The following is a 16,567-nucleotide window of genomic DNA, read 5'->3' as shown; positions in this document are numbered from 1 at the left end:
TATTCCAAAGTGTAAAAAGAACTTGAACCTGTTATAGATAACCACTCCAAATGCTTTTCAATCAACCTATACGTACTGGACGTGTTCTTGGAAATCGGGGAGGACAGCTATTTTAAATACAGGAGATAAACGTTATGCTGGAGACTGCTGACCAGTCAGCTTAACAAGTATTGTAGGTAAATTACTGGAAACGATTATCAGAAATCCTGTCATGAGACATCTTATAAACAACAGTCTTCTTAGTACTACACAATACTCCAGCTTCTTAAGTCATGGGTGACCGGACGAAGATCATCGATGGATGTAGTTGTATAGAGGTTGTTTATCCTGACTTTACCAAAGCGTTCGACACCCGAACCCCGTTCGATTTGCACTCTTCTCATTCTAGAATATATCTTCCGGTCACTCGATTTGGAGCTCTTCTGCTTCTGGAAGATCTTCTGTCTCTTCCGTCTCGAACCTGGAAGAAGTATATTCCAAGATGGCGGCAGCAATATTGAAATGTGCGAAATGTGGAACAATGAGTGTGACAAGAGCCGGGTTTATGCCATCTTCGCTAACCAAGGGTTACTCTACGCTAAGCTCCATTTCACCCTTGGCTTCGTTCATTTCATATTTGACGCCTCCCGCTATCGCCACCTAGCGAGCGCAAGGTTTACCTCCCCTTACAGCAAGTTTCCATTAGCCAATCAAATCGCTTGTACTATCTTGCATCACTTTGCAAAAATGGCTGCGGTCATAGACGACTCACTTCGACAGAATCTGTGCGATATTTTCAAAATACATGAACTGAGACCACACCAAAACCGTGCAATTCAAGCTCTTAGTGAAGGAAAGGATGTGTTTATAGGTACCAGAACAGGAAGCGGCAAGTCGCTTGCATATGAATGCTATCCACTCGTCTCCAAAGGCGCTATTGTGCTAGTCATTGCTCCGTTAGTAAACATTATGTCAGAGCAATGCAAACGGTTGATTGACCATGGATTCAAGGCAACTTATATAGGCAAAGACCACCATGATGATGAGAGAATCGCAGAAGGGTATTATGATTTCGTGTTTGGAAGCCCAGAATGTTTTTTAGATGACACAAAGTGGCGCAACATGCTCAAATCGAGTGTTTACCAAGAGAGACTAAAACTGATTGTTGTTGATGAGGCCCATACCGTGATACAATGGTAAGTGTTAGTATATAATATGTAGTATAATGCAAACACCTGCATACAAATTATATGGGTGTTGATAATTATTTAATTAGTTGATATCACTGCAAACAAGTGAGCTTGCAATTGAGTCAGTATATCTAAAAGTACTAACTACAATTTAGTGTGTAACTACAAGTACTAACTAATTAATAAGTAACAATACATGTACATGATGTACATATGTCTCTATTATATTTCAGTAACATAATACTGCTTAATATGTAATATTATTTTTTTGTAATGGTTAGGTAATGTATTGTTGATGAGTGAAATATCAATAATCTTATAATAAACAATTATGCAATGATTTAAATGAAGGCCTATTAAAATTTTGTGGAGAAATTTTAATTGTTTAACATATGCATTTAATTAAACAAAACTTAATTAAAAAATTGGTTAAGAAGTAACAACCTAAAATTGACTGTTATTTGCAATTAAAACAAGGTGTTAACAAGACGATGTTAAACCTGAACTCTTTCACTCATTCCTGCAACGAAATTGAAATTGCAAATCATATCTAACAATTTTCATAAATTTTCAGGGGTGAGAGTTTGAAAGGAGAGGATCCGTTCAGGGTGTGTTTTTCAAGGATTGGAGAACTTCGTTCTTTATGCAAAAAAGCTCAAGTCTTAGCACTAACAGCAACTTCTGGCCCAACACAGAGGAGGAAAATCATGAGGACCCTTTGTTTCCTACCCAATAATGATGTGATTGTTGAATCGCCCGAAAGAAATAACATCAAGATCACTACCATGTGTATTCCAGTTACTCATGACTTGGAAGACACTTTCCGATTCTTACTGAATGATCTTGCAAGATTAAAGGAAAATTTACCAAGGCATGTGATCTTTTGTGAAACAATTGTAAATGTTTCAAAGGTTTATTCAATCTTTGTAAAACATTTCGGTCAGGCATGCGAAATGATAAACATGTATCATAGCAAAACAACAGAGAAAGTAAAAGAAAAAATAAGAAATGATTTGGCAGTAGATGGGAAAATTCGTATTCTGATATGCACAAATTCAGCTGGAATGGGTGTGAACTTTTATGGTTTAAACAACATCATTCACTACGGATTGCCACGAGAGATGGACACTTTTGTTCAACAGATGGGTCGAGCTGGACGAGATGGCAATTTTGCACATGAACTTGTTTTGTACACTGCCCACAAGAAACATTTAAGTCGCGTTGAAGATGACCTCGTGAAACTTGTGAAGGATGAGTCCCAGTGTAGACACTATGGCTTATGCCATGCCTATGCGACAAATCATGAACAAATTGAACCAAAACACAATTGTTGTGATGTGTGCCAGAAAATTTGTAAGTGTAGTGAAAGTGTTTGTCCGCGCCAACATGCAGTATTTGATCTGGAACACACTGATGGTGACAGTACCTGTAGTGATGTCATGAAACGGTTGGTGTCTGATGAAGAGAGAAAGTTTTTGAGAGATAAGCTCTTTGCATTTAAGTTTTCCCTTTGTACACCTTCTCAACCAGAGCTTATTCATGGACTCACAGACAAAGTTATTGAGGATATTGTGCAAAATTGTGACATTGTATTCACATCAGCTGATATACTCAGTTCATTCGCAATATGGTCATGTGATGTAGCAGTTCAGATTTTTAATATAATTTCTGAAGTGTTTGGTGAAACAGAAATGCTGGAAATGCCTTTGACAAGTGACAGTGAGGAAGAATCAGAGGACAAATGAATTTGTTTCTATAGAAAGATATGTGACTGAAATGAAATTTTTTTTTTGTCAATTCCATCTCAGATTTTGGAGTTTCTTAAATAAGAGGCAATTTTTTGCATCACAAGAAATATTACTGATTCTATATTTTGATATATATATATATAACAATATTAAATCAGCAAATTAAAAAAACTTGCAAGGGCTAAAAATTGCTTCCTGAGATTTTTAGCTATGATACACAGTACACAAACAATTGTATGCCAGTATGTAAATGTTAAGAAAAGTAAATATAATATTAATGTTTCATATTTGTGTCTTTTTATCTTTATAAACATATACATATCCCTAATCAGCATACACAGAAAAGTACGATGTAGACATGTTGTGTATTTTGGATCTAGAGCGAAGATCAGGTTACCAAATGCACATGCATACGTTTGTAATCACAAATCAAACAATTTCATATGACAAACGTTCCTTTCCTTTGGAAATCCAATCATGAAGTTCATTGATTCTGACACAGGAGTAAATATCAGCAAACTTTGGGAAAGCATTATACTCTCTTCCATTTATATTGTCCATCACATTTGCTGACTGAAGTTCTTTGACCATCGCAACAATGTCATTCAGTTTCGACACCTCTGGTCTCTTACTACCGGATACTTTCATATGGCATTCATGCTGTATGTTTTCCTTGATTTCATGTTGCACTTGAGTGGTAAGTGCTGCTCTTCGTGCACTTGCGTAAGTACAGTTTGCTCCTTGGTCGTGAATTTTTTTTTTTATTTTCTGTACTTGAATCTCGACGAGGTTATCGTTTGGAATATTGTGTCCTATGCCACCGTGTAAATTTGACGTACAGTTCCATTTGTACTCGTATGACATACGGGGAGAGAGCAATGCGACTATATATGCTAAGAATCGAAATAGCCACAGCTGATATTTGGTGTGCCTGCCAACATGGGAAAGGAGTAACTGAAATTTTGCATTTTCAGTTATTCTGTCACCATCTGCCATCTTGTATGCGTCGTTTGTATCCCTGAGTAAAAGAGCACACTTCATAAAAGATCCCCTGTACAGTGCAATACAATCTTGCATAGAGGATTGTGGGTCAGCTACTTCTTTTACCCAATTATGATTAGCTTGTAAATGTCGTGTCAAATGACCTGTTGTCTTGTATCTTTTTCTGCAATAACAACAATTGTATTTTTCTTCCTCCTTGTTATACATGTTTGCAATTGCATTTTTCTTGAGATCAAGTTCTGCAGACCTCTGCTGAATATTGTCCAATTCTACAAATAAATGCAAACAGTTTATTACATCATTTTTTTTATTTCAATGTAAACAAGAGGCCAAGAGAGCCTGCTTCACTCACCTGGATATTTCAGTAATTATTGCTAAATGATTTAAGATATATTTAAATATTTTCCCATTTTAAATGCCTCTCCCAGCAATGGTTCAAAGTACAAATTGACTAAATCCTGTCATTCTTGAAAGTTTTGCTTAATTTCTTTTCTCACACCCCAAGAGTGTCACGTCCTTCATTTATGCAATATACAACATTGCCAAATAATCTTCAGACCAAATTTTATCAAAATCCATTTAGTTTTTGGGACAAGTAGTGTTTAAAAAGATATACTTTTTGGGCAAGGTGAGGATAAACATTGTTACCGGGTTAATAATAATATTAAACAAGAGATCCCAGAGGGATCTTGGCGCCCACCATTGAATGATCTTTATAGGTTCCATGTCAGATTGATCTTTTCTCTACTTTTCCCTTCTTCTAAGTCTTACTAATCTGTGTAAATTCAGAAACAGCCCTCTAGGACTTTTCAAACAAGGGGAACCTATATATAAAATTTAAGATTTAGCGATAATGGCTGTCTGTTGTTTTCGGATTGGTCCCAAAATGCAACACCAGGGACCAAGGGGAACCTACATATGAAATTTGAGAAAGATCCCTTCAGTACTTTCTCAGAAATAGCGATAACAAACTTCAATTGTCAAAATCCAAGATGGCTGCCTGTCGGCCATGTTGTTTTCCGATTGGTCTCAAAATGCAATATGCATAACTAGGCACCAAGGGGAGCCTACATATGAAATTTGAGAAAGATCCCTTTGGTACTTTATGAGGATTAGCGATAACAAGAATTGTTTACGGACGGACGGACCACGGACGCAGGGCGATTTGAATAGCCCACCATCTGATGATGGTGGGATAAAAAAGAGGACAATAACTCTGTAAGTTAATGTCAAATGATTTCCATTTTAAAACTCATTTAGATCTTGTGGATATATTGCATACAGAATTTCATCAAACTCTGTTCACATTTCAAACTTGGTTGATATTTACTCTACTTATTGAGTTCACAAGGTAATTGTTGATAGACAGACGGATGCCGGAGGCCATTGTATGGCATAAATTCACTTGGTCCTTTGAACCAGGTGAGCTAAAAAATATTTACCAGTTTTAATTTCTTAAACAGTAATTTACACTCAATTATTGTTACAATAAATCAATATATGTTTTTAATGTATTTTTAAGATTGGCTGTATGATTAACACCAGTTATAAGTTGTTTTGGCAATATATTATCACGTTACAAACCATAGATGAAGTCTGGATCTGTGTATGTCACAAAAGTTTACATGTAACATAATCAGTATTATTGCAGCTTGCATTAAAAATGGGTGTCAATATGTACTAACTTATGACAGTACGAACTTATGAGAGACATAAAAATACTTGAGAAAATTAAACCACTTGCCATCAACACATTTGATATATTTATCAAGTATTTCTTCGGCAATAGTGTGGATAAACTGGTATCTCTGTTCATCTCCAAGTGCATCAAAAAGTACTTGTTTCCTTGTGGGATCTGATTCCATTTCAGCCATGTCAAGTAAATGCATACATGCTGCAACTATATATGCATCAAGGGTGTCTTCTACAAAGGAGTAGTGTGCCTGAAAATTCCAAAGCAGTGTATACATGTATGTGTGAAATTCATACATATACGATAAACTATAGAGTTAAAGATAGTCTTTGTAGATACCTGTAGGTTATTAGCTTAAGCCTTGTAATACAAATATATGTTTTTAAACAAAATTACCAATATGCATGTGACACTACAGTACATATTTCACCATTTTGTTGAAGCAGAGCTGTTCCTGGGACCTCTAATTCATTTTTTGTATCAATATATAATTACAAATGTATTGCGTAACAAATGCATTTCTACTTAATATAAATTTTTACCTGTATTTTTCAATCACCTGATCAGGACCCTGGATATCTATGCGTCCAATGATGTTTCTCAAATTTGCTAGAGTACCCTGGTCTGTCGCTGACTTTATCTTGTAGAATCTTTGATAAATGAACTGAATTGAAAGATAAAACAAAAAAAGATTAAATTGTAATCTATACATCTTTGTCATCAATGTGGAAAATAAACACATGAATACAATACACATTATTTGAAACTTATCAAAATACTGTATAAGTATATATTATACATTTGTATTTATTTTAATTCAAAACAGATATAAAAGTTATAAGTTAGGACTGATGTGATAGTCAAGATTCATAAATATATTGATAAATGTGGACATTTTCACTGAGAGATAATTTTTTTGTACATCTTTTTACTGTTTCAGTTTGTTTTTAACAGTATAAAGTTTCATGGAAAAAAAACACACACAAATAGAACTCCATTCTAACAAAACTGAGACCTTCCCTGTTATAAGATATATATCACTTGCAGCTTTTTAAATAACCAAAAATACATTTGTAATAAATATATATTACATACTGTATGTACCCATCCCAGTATGATTTTTGAATTTTTCATAACAGGGAAAGTGAATTTTGCAACTAATGTAATATACTACAATTCAGATTTTACAAAAGCTTAAAGAGGCTAGTACTTCTCACTCAAGTTTAAAGAACTGAAACAAAGTATAACACTTTATGTGGATGTAATTAGTTAGACCCCCTTGGCTGAAAGACATTCTATAAAAGATAATAACAATCAATGTCAATTTATCTGTGAACTTTTTTAACTTAAAATTACCACATGACTCAAATGAGCATATTAAGCCTCTTGGACCTCTTGTAAATTAAAGCCCTTTATGGCAAAAACTGCACAAATGTACAGTATTTTAACAAATTAACTTTCTTAAGTTCTATCTATTTTCTAACAAAAGTGAATAACTGAAACAATATTAGTTAACTATTATAAACTGACACTAAGTTAATTCCTAGAAAAAATAACACATGCCTTTTCATAACAGAACAGAATCAATTGCTATGAACTCTGATACCAATAGCAGGTTCATCATCCTATGTAGGCCTTCAGGTCTGTGAATGACACCTGCCAGTCTTTCATAATCTGTTGGACTGTTCAACATGGCTAACTGAGCTGAATAAGCTCGCTCATTGGTTAAGACATCACCACCAAATACTTTTCTTTGGATGACTGTTGGATTTTCGTCTTTGGTATGTGGCACATACTTCTCATGTACATGCTCCAATATGGAAATCATGTCCTCGGACTTATTTTCACTTTTATCAAGTAAGTCAAGAATAGAATAATCTGACTTTTTTGACGTTTCTTTAATATGAGGGTTAGACAGCCACTTTGGAAGACAATCACTGTATTTTTTGAAACAGACTAAGTATTTCGCCATTACCTTCATTATATGGTAAATGAAGTGTTCGTCCAATGTTTTGCATTCTGTTGTGTTTGGTACAAATTTGCTGTTTTCAATGCCCATTATATCCGATATTGGACCACTGTCATCTAAAGTAGTGTTCAGAACTCTTTTCTCAACACCAACCAAAAGGAACCAATGCCAGCTTTGCCTCTTCCTGTCTTTGGTCATCTGTGATGGACTACGTGTTATATCAATATTGTCTCCAATAATTTCAGAACATTTAAGTTCATCTCTTAACATACCTGAGGGAGCTTCAAGTTCTTCCTTCTCCTCCATCATCAACGCCTTGGTATGGACTAACTGTCTCTCCACCAGTTCCTTCTTTGTTCTGGTCATTGCAGATGTAGACACACACATTCCAAGTTTGTTGAGAATAGAAATGGTCTTAAATGAAAGAAAAATATAACTTCATTTCTTCAGTAACAATGTACAAGTACATATAAGTATTTTAACATAACAGCAGTATTCAATTAGAAAACCAGTGTGAATGCAGATGAAAAAGTGATTTTAGCAAAACCAATAAAATAGCATAAATATAAATGCTATTATCAATAATGTCTTTGTTTTAAATTTTTTTTCTAACAAACCCTTAATATTGTACAGTTAATGTGTGGGACCTAGTGATGGTTAAAAAAGATTCCTTAAGTTGCTAAAAAAGAAGAGTCTATGGCAGCCATCTTGGATTTCAGAATTTGCCAAAAAACTTTGTGTATTCTTTTGATTTTTAGTTTGAAGATTTTTCTGTCTTGCTATTATGATTATTTCTTTATAAATGATAAAATTAAACATTGAAAACACTGACTCTGCAAAATGATGGGCAAATATTAACTAAAGTAACATACTTCAGTCATTGGCATGGATGAGTGAAAATTACAGGTAGTACAATCTTCAGTGGCATATATGTATATATCTGCCTGAAATTATGTACGGCAACACTTAATGTACAAAAGTTCCTCATGTTTATAACAAACCTCATCAGTAGCTCCACTATGGTCCAAAATTTGGCTGATAACATGTTGAAAAGCAGTCATGTGTTTATTATGAAACTTCAATGAAATCGCAGAGACAACAGCTGTTCCAATGGCAGAGTCTTTCACAATCGTTGAGATACATTCATGAAAAAAGGGTGCCCAAATCTTGATTTCTGTATTAAGATTTGCAAATTTGAATGTTCCTAAACTTTTGCTATCATTTCTTCTTAGCACTGACATGTTCAGGGTCGATGTTAATTTGGTTATTTCATTTCTTATCTCTTTCAAGACTCTTTTGGTAACAGCTTCCTTCAATGTAGACTCCATTATGATTTTAGCAGTTCTGTCCTTTGAATTATGCATTGCTATATTTTTGATAATTTGCTTTGACTTTCCATCCTGGACCACTTTTGCTCTTATCTTTGAGTCTTTTTTTGTTCTAAACATGACCTGAAACAAAATAAGAAATGCATATCTATGAGATTAAAAAAGTGTGGCAGAATGTTCCATGTACAAAACAATACCCATGTATGTATTGTATGGTAACAAAATTTGAAATATAGATATAATGATTATAAATCTATTTTATCTAATTAAATTTACATGTGTATATACATGTGCATGACTGTTTATACATGCACACATGTATTTTCATGCTCAATATGTATATACATGTATGTGCATGACTACTGTACATATACGGTATGTATACATGACTGTATATACATATTAGAACGAATATTCATACCCTGCCTACACTGCTCTCCGGCAGGGTATGAAGTCCCTCCCATTGCCGATAGTGTAGCAATCCCCGATGTGATTCACATCGGGCAGTATTAGCAGTGGTAAATTTTTTCTCGGATAAAAAAAAACATGTAAATTGATGATTCTGGTATCTATTATGAATATTCAAGCAACAAACCTGCACATTACTTCAAATGTTTGACAATAAATAGTAAAATCCAAAACGAGCAAGACACACGGAGATATCAGTTCAAACATACCGCCATCTTTGATACAAGTGTAAAGGTCAATTTCCTTATAAGGAAATCAAAATAAATTTATGCTAATGAGGTTTCCCGCGAGATTTCAACAGAAAAACAGATTCGGAGTAATATATCTCGGTAAGGAAGGTCAATTCATTCTGAAATTATTTAATTACGCAGAGTAAGATTCGCTTTCTTCACAAGAGTTACAAAAGAGTGGTTAAATATCTCTGATTATGTATTTATTTATCGTAGTAGCTTCATCCATATATGGATCACGGGTTCCATATTTGGGTTAGAATCCTCGCGAGAGTTCTTCGAGAAGTATCATGGCGGACACGGAGACAACTCCGAGCAGTATGATATCAGAATATGCGAATTAAAGATTTCTAGATTAGACGGTAGGCTAATACACTGCAAAATTGAATTAGAAATGTTTAATTATACGAACTATTACTCCAAAGTTAAACGATATCCGCTATTTGTAGCATTTTCGAGGTTCACGGTTTTGCTACATTACGAGCAATGGGAGGGAATCGTAGCTCTGACGACGACCATCTGTCAAAAATTGTCCGTCCGTCGTCCAGAGCTACGTTATCGCAGCTATATACATATATGTATTCATGACTGTATATACATATTATTCATGACTGCAGAGACATATATACAGAGTATACATACATATATGTCTATGATGAATGTATATACATGTACATATGAGTACACATTTACATATTGTACATCACTGTGTATCCTTGACTGTATAAACGTGTGCATGGCCGTGAATATGTACATGCATTTTATATTTGTACCGTTTAAATAGTAGATTTTAATAGTAAATTTACGCAGTGAACCAAAAAGTTTTTGACAGATTAGAATAATACATCTGACTATTAATATTAGTTATCTACTTTACCTTCATTTTGTTTGGAGAAAATGATGTCTTTAACTTCACTCTTGACTCAGGCATATTGTCTGCTATTGCCGTCGAACCCGATGCATGGACCATGACCATTTGCTTGGGAGTATCACTAGTACTTATGGAAGTCATGTCAGGTGTCGTGCGTGTCTTAGTAGGGGTCTTAAACAACGCTTTTTTTGTTTTTCTTGGTGTTGGCGAATGTAACATAACTCGTTTTTTGTGACTGCGTACTGGTGTTACAGGTGGTTTTTGTATTTGCCTGGCATTTTTAAGTTTTTCCTTCAAAGCCGAGATGATAGTTATTTTTTCCGATCTCAAAGCATCCAGCTTGTGCATTAGATCGTAATCGATTTTGTGCAGTTTATTCAACTTATTGAAGCAAAACCCGCATACAAATCTCGATAAACCGTCGTTTGGTTTAGCGACATAGCTTAGTACCTGTGACAGCTGGTCAAAAACCCCAAATGTATCACCAAATACCGTCCGTCTTTGCTTTTTAGTCAATATTTCCCCACAAACGCGACAGTCGTCGATGGGTGCAGCCATGTTTGTTATGATTTTTGGCCTGTGCTGTATTCCGCGTTACGATTGGTGCACGCAAAATGCTGTGCATCCAATCAAAACGTGCAGCGGGAGGCGTCAAATATGAAATGAACGAAGCCAAGGGTGAAATGGAGCTTAGCGTAGAGTAACCCTTGGTTAGCGAAGATGGGTTTATGCATGAAAAACCTGCTAAAGACGATTATTGGTTACTTAAAAGTAGAAGAAGGTGAACATACACGTGTCTTTTGAGAATTCGGGCAAATAATTGCTACAAATAAACAGGTTCGGGTTTAAGTTTCAAGGTATTAGAAATACAAAAGTATTTGAAAGTTTGCATAAATCCTAATTCATGATTTTCTAATTTGTCCAAACCATTTTCCGTGTCCACAAAAATCTTGTAATGTACTCGGCATAGCTCGGTCACAAATAACTATGTCAAGGTGCAGTCACGAGTTAAAAGCATGTGGAGTACTGGGACCCGACCAGTACCCGTGATTTGTACACGTTTTTCATTAATATCTTCTGTTTCAAGGTACGCGCGGAATTTCACCTGAAATCTGCAGGGAATTACTGATGTAATGACACAAAAATTGAATGTTATTTTATTTTGTATATTACAGAGAAAGCCTTGTCATCTCAAATCCAATTTGGAAATTGTAGATATAACAAATGTTAGATTCAATCACTAACAGTGTACAAACTATGTTGAAAATAACGGTAAAAGGATATTATTCTTATGGGTGACCGGTAACTTGGACCCCCCGGTAAGATCGGAACCATTGAGTAATGACTTCTGACCGATGGTACCACCAAACAGAACAAGAAACACGACAACAATTGCTGCTGAAGTAAATAATGTGAAGACTATTTTTTATTTACAAGTGAATCATGAATGCACATCCATTTATATAATAGTTATTTTAATTCAATAGTGTATATGAATTTTCTATTTTTCTATTTACAGATGAAGCAACTCGCAAAGAGGAACGTCCAACGTTCAGCAGCCAGCATCATGAAGGAATACCTGGACTTTGAGTTAGATTTCAACCCAGAGTACCTTGCCCGGAACAAAAACGGAATGCGCCAGAATCTATAAGACCCAAATGCAAGGAACCCAAATATTTAGACTTCAAGGTAATAAAAAGTCAGTAGTTATTTCTTTTAATATTGATGCTATTAGATCACCTGTTTGGTTTGGTTTATTTTGTTTAACGTCCTGTTAACATCTAAGGTCATTTAAGGACGGCCTCCCGTGCGTGCGACATGTATGAGTGTGGCGAGTGCGCATGTGTGTTTTGGGAGGCTGCGGTATGTTCGTGTTAAGTCTCCTTGTGATAGGCCGAAACTTTTGCCGATTTAAAGTGCTATCTCACTGAAGCACACTGCCGAAGACACCCAGCAACATACCCAACCCGGTCACATTATACTGACAACGGGCCAACCAGTCGTCCCACTCCAGATATGCTGAGCGCTAAGCAGGAGTAGCAACTACCATTTTTAAAGACTCTGGTATGTCTCGGTTAGGGGACAGAACCCAAAACCTTCCTCACAGCGGCGAACGCTCACCTAAAGGCCAAAAGTGAGGCATTGTCAAGGGAGACATTAGGAAGAGGAAAGTTATCAAGAAAGAAGAGAAAAGATAATATCCTAAGTTTAGTCGCCTCTTACGATCATGCAATGGGGGCAGCAGGTACAATTCTTACGCCCTACCTGTTCCGAAGGACCAAGATGAGCTTATGACATATATACTGACTGTGGTGTCCTGCGTCCGTCAACAACAATTGACTTCTTTTTCATAGCCGATGATTGGAATTGAACAAAATTTGACTGGTAGTCAGTGGTAACCTTATCTTTAGGTTGGGATTAAACATTGTACAAATGAAGTAGACTTGCATTCATAAATTCATTAATTATTCTAATTTCTCTTCAAGAAATTGGTCAGAAAGCTCAAAGCTTATAAAGTGTATATATTTTAGTATTTTCTGAAAATAAGTAAATTAAAACCTTAAACTGTAACAAACATGCAAACCAATCTTGGAATTGTATTCATGTATATATGTTGTCTAATGTATGCAATTAAATTTCTTTATCGAAAACTATTACTGATTTTGAATTAACCTTGATCTTAAATCTTTTAGAATTCTGTTGTTTATACTGATAATTCAGCAGCTAAATTTGGTGATAAGAGGTATTCTGAGACCATTTCAAAGCCATTTACATTTGCTGAAATGCATATCCCCCTGGACCCCAAGACAAGGTCGCTGCCTTTGACCCAGCAGGTGTTGAGCGCCCCCTGGACCCCTGCCTTCTACTTTGGGATTTTTTCCTCAAACAATAATTCATAGGTAAAACACTGAAATAATTAAGTTTCCTAATGAGTTACTAATGCATGTTTTTTTCGGCATAGCCTTATAATATTCTTTTTGCCCTGGATATGACGCGACAGGTGGCGTTACCGGTCAAGATGAAGTATGCCACATTAATAAAATTATATTCCTGATTCAAGAGCATATTATCACCAAAAATGATTCAAACTGATATAATTTTGTTATCCGTGCTAAAATACATTCGTTCGTTAATTTATTTCACCAGCAGTTTTACATTATTACTACCAGCATTAAAACTATGCCGTTTATCTTTTTTAAAGATATTTCTTGTTTTTATATATATTACAGGTTGGCATTCACAACTGAACACCAAAGCTTTCCATTCTACATGTTGGTTCCTTTTCTCTATAGGGTGGTAGAAAACATAGATCTTCAGGTAGCCATGGGTAATTTTTTGTTAAGCAAATAACACGTGTACATGATGTATTATGATATGCATAAAAATAAAAATAAATGAATGTACACTATAATTGGTATGTTCATTATGAAGTAGTACATATAGGCTTCACATTTGTAAAAACCGAAAGAAATAGATTTGTTCTGGATGTTAAATGTGTTTTTACACCAGAAATTTAATTTTGCCTACAGCGACTGTCCTGCAGGTAGGGCGTAAGAATTGTACCTGCTGCTCCCATTGCATGATCGTAAGAGGCGACTAAACTAGGGATTTTATCTTTTCTCTTCTTTCTTGATAACTTTCTTCCTCCTAATGTCTCCCTTGACAATGCCTCACTTTTGGCCTTTAGTTGAGCGTTCGCCGCTGTGAGGAAGGTTTTGGGTTCTGTCCCCTGGCCGAGACATACCAGAGTCTTTAACAAGAATTCCACGGAAGTCGAGGTGTCGCCTGTGTATGCGAATAATTAAAGGGTCATAACTCTTTAAAATTAGGACTTGAATAAAAAAAAAACAGGTTGTATATTCAGGATCTGATTTTATTTACCTGGTGAGCATATTATCATATTGCTATCCATACTGGTTTGTGATGGCTGTAGTAAGACTCGAGAACACCTGAATCTTTGAAATCATGGAAGTTAATGAATATCAAGTCAATAGTTGTGTTATTGTTTGTTGTTGTCTCATTGATTATTTGATGAAGTCCTCGGTCATTCATAAAAGAGTGTAACCTTCTGTAGGTAGCTTCAGTTGTGTTAAAATCACCAATGACTATAGTTTGTATGGAAAGATCCATGTTGCGATTGTTGTTTGCAATGCATGTTCCAAGTGTACTAATTTGTTCCTTTGGTCTACTGTAAACACACAAAATGTTAGCAGATTTAGGATGTTTTGATTGGAATAAGGTAAGATCAATTGTAGATGAGTTAAGGTTCTTCACAATAAATTCATGTTCTGTTTTTACAAATCCTACTGTTCCATATGTTAGAAAAGTCATTCCTAAACGCAGAGAATCCAGGAATTTCTATATCACTATCTCTGGAACATAATTTTGATTCAACAAACAAAAGTGCATTACTCCGAGTAAAATTGCGATTTGTCAAAATATCATCCATGTGAAGATGAACTGATTGTACATTGTGGAAACAAACTATGAAATAGTCATCTGGTAAGTTGTACAATGGTGTGTAACACAATTTAAGATGGCATTCTGTACGCAGTCTGTGCATTTCTCTACACACTTCCTGAGATACACTTATCTTTGTGGGGTCAAATGGTAGTAGGATGTGTAAATTTTCTAACTTTGTGACACGGCTCATTGCAACGTAGTGGACATGATTACGTCTTTCCTTTGGCAACTGAACAACAACCTCCTGTAGTGTCTCCCTGGCATCTGTGAACTGTTTTAGCACATGCCAATTGAAGTGGAAATTGTTCCCTTTGAAGTTTGGCATTCTTATACCTTCCAACAAAGAATTGTCTTTTAATTGGTGTTATTGGAGTCCAATGTTTACGAATAGCTTGGTTGAAAAGATGTTTACTATTTCTTCTCAAAAGCTTTCCAACTTCAATACTGTCAAATTCAATCCAAACTATTTTGAGTTTTCCACTACTGGAGAATGTAAAGTGGCGAATGCCACCTCCTGCTCCATTTACTAATCCATCTAGTACATCTATGTTGACTGTTAGTTCATTTCTGAGACATACAGCTGTTTTGAATAACTTTTGAAGTCCCATTGAATCACCAGCTTTAACAGGTGCGCGTTCAATTATTTTTTCTCTAAGGTCATCTGACACATCTCCGATAACTAAATCTGTAGATTGGTGTAAAACCTTTCTTGCTGAGGATTTGTCAAAAAGAGATGTATTATGAGCCAATACTAATTTATTGTAGTACAAAATATGAGTCACGTCAACTGGATACTCACTGTTATCACTGGAATGCCTGACACGTGCAGAAAAAAGGTCTGTCTTGTTTCGTGCTTTCCTTCTCGGATTTTGTTAAGAGCGTCTGCACATTCACGATCTCCTGCTTGACGCATGATCTCAGTGAGTTCAAAAATTTTCATGTGGTCTATCCAGACGTTTGGTGCAAGAATATTTAAATCTGATGAGGATAGCTGAAAAATCCATTTCTCCATAACTGGCTGGAGCTGGAAGAGGTCACCAATGCATATAACATTGATGCCTCCAAAGGGTTTATTAGACCTTGTGACTTCTTGCAATCTTAAATTGATGAAGTTGAACATATTTGAACCACACATAGATACCTCATCAATGAATATAGTTTTCAGATTTCCAAGCTTCATTCTCAATGTGTTGAGATTGCTGTTGATAAGAGGTTTGTGTTTTAGGCTCTGATTTGCTGGAATGTGGAATGAGTTGTGTATAGTTGCACCTCCAATCAGATATGCTGCTTTCCCAGTAGGGGCTGTAAGGAGAATAATTGTTTCTTGAGGGTTTGTACCTGCTCCTGAGTTATAATAACGCACTAAGGCTTGATATAATGTTTTGGTAAGCTTTGTTTTCCCGACACCAGCACCTCCAGTGATAAAGATGAAGAATTGTTCATGTGATGTTTTTACTGTCTTTGGCACATTGTCAAAAAATATTGACTGTTTTTCGTTGAGAGACCTAACTGATTGTCTACAATGTATACTCATGATCTGAAACTAGGTTTCTGATTAATTCCTCGGTGTTATCTGTCCCTGTTGTTGGACATCCTACATCATCACCAATGTCATATTCTGTGAA

At 35.6% G+C, this 16,567-nt stretch overlaps 3 protein-coding genes across 3 annotated transcripts; 1 reads left to right on the top strand and 2 right to left on the bottom strand.

Moving 5' to 3' along the window:
* The first annotated feature begins 554 nt into the window (after positions 1-554).
* LOC117314855 (ATP-dependent DNA helicase Q-like SIM) lies at positions 555-3,202 on the top strand. Its single transcript, XM_033868978.1, has 2 exons — positions 555-1,175; positions 1,744-3,202. Exons 1-2 carry the CDS (start codon positions 727-729, stop codon positions 2,912-2,914), a joined length of 1,620 nt encoding a protein of 539 aa, XP_033724869.1. The 5' UTR covers positions 555-726; the 3' UTR covers positions 2,915-3,202.
* On the bottom strand, positions 3,055-5,857 carry LOC117314858. The gene is made up of 2 exons (XM_033868980.1): positions 5,664-5,857; positions 3,055-4,188 (listed from the first exon to the last, which is right to left on the bottom strand). Exons 1-2 carry the CDS (start codon positions 5,806-5,808, stop codon positions 3,347-3,349), a joined length of 987 nt encoding a protein of 328 aa, XP_033724871.1. The 5' UTR covers positions 5,809-5,857; the 3' UTR covers positions 3,055-3,346.
* A 277-nt stretch (positions 5,858-6,134) lies between these two features.
* LOC117314857 lies at positions 6,135-11,182 on the bottom strand. The gene is made up of 4 exons (XM_033868979.1): positions 10,485-11,182; positions 8,583-9,032; positions 7,854-7,995; positions 6,135-6,276 (listed from the first exon to the last, which is right to left on the bottom strand). The coding sequence occupies exons 1-4, from the start codon at positions 11,034-11,036 to the stop codon at positions 6,176-6,178; spliced, it is 1,245 nt and encodes a 414-aa protein (XP_033724870.1). The 5' UTR covers positions 11,037-11,182; the 3' UTR covers positions 6,135-6,175.
* Positions 11,183-16,567: the final 5,385 nt, after the last annotated feature.

The sequence above is a fragment of the Pecten maximus genome, chromosome 16, assembly GCF_902652985.1.
Source record: "Pecten maximus chromosome 16, xPecMax1.1, whole genome shotgun sequence".
Classification (NCBI taxonomy): Eukaryota; Metazoa; Mollusca; class Bivalvia; order Pectinida; family Pectinidae; genus Pecten; species Pecten maximus.
This window is presented reverse-complemented; position numbering and strand designations above follow the sequence as displayed.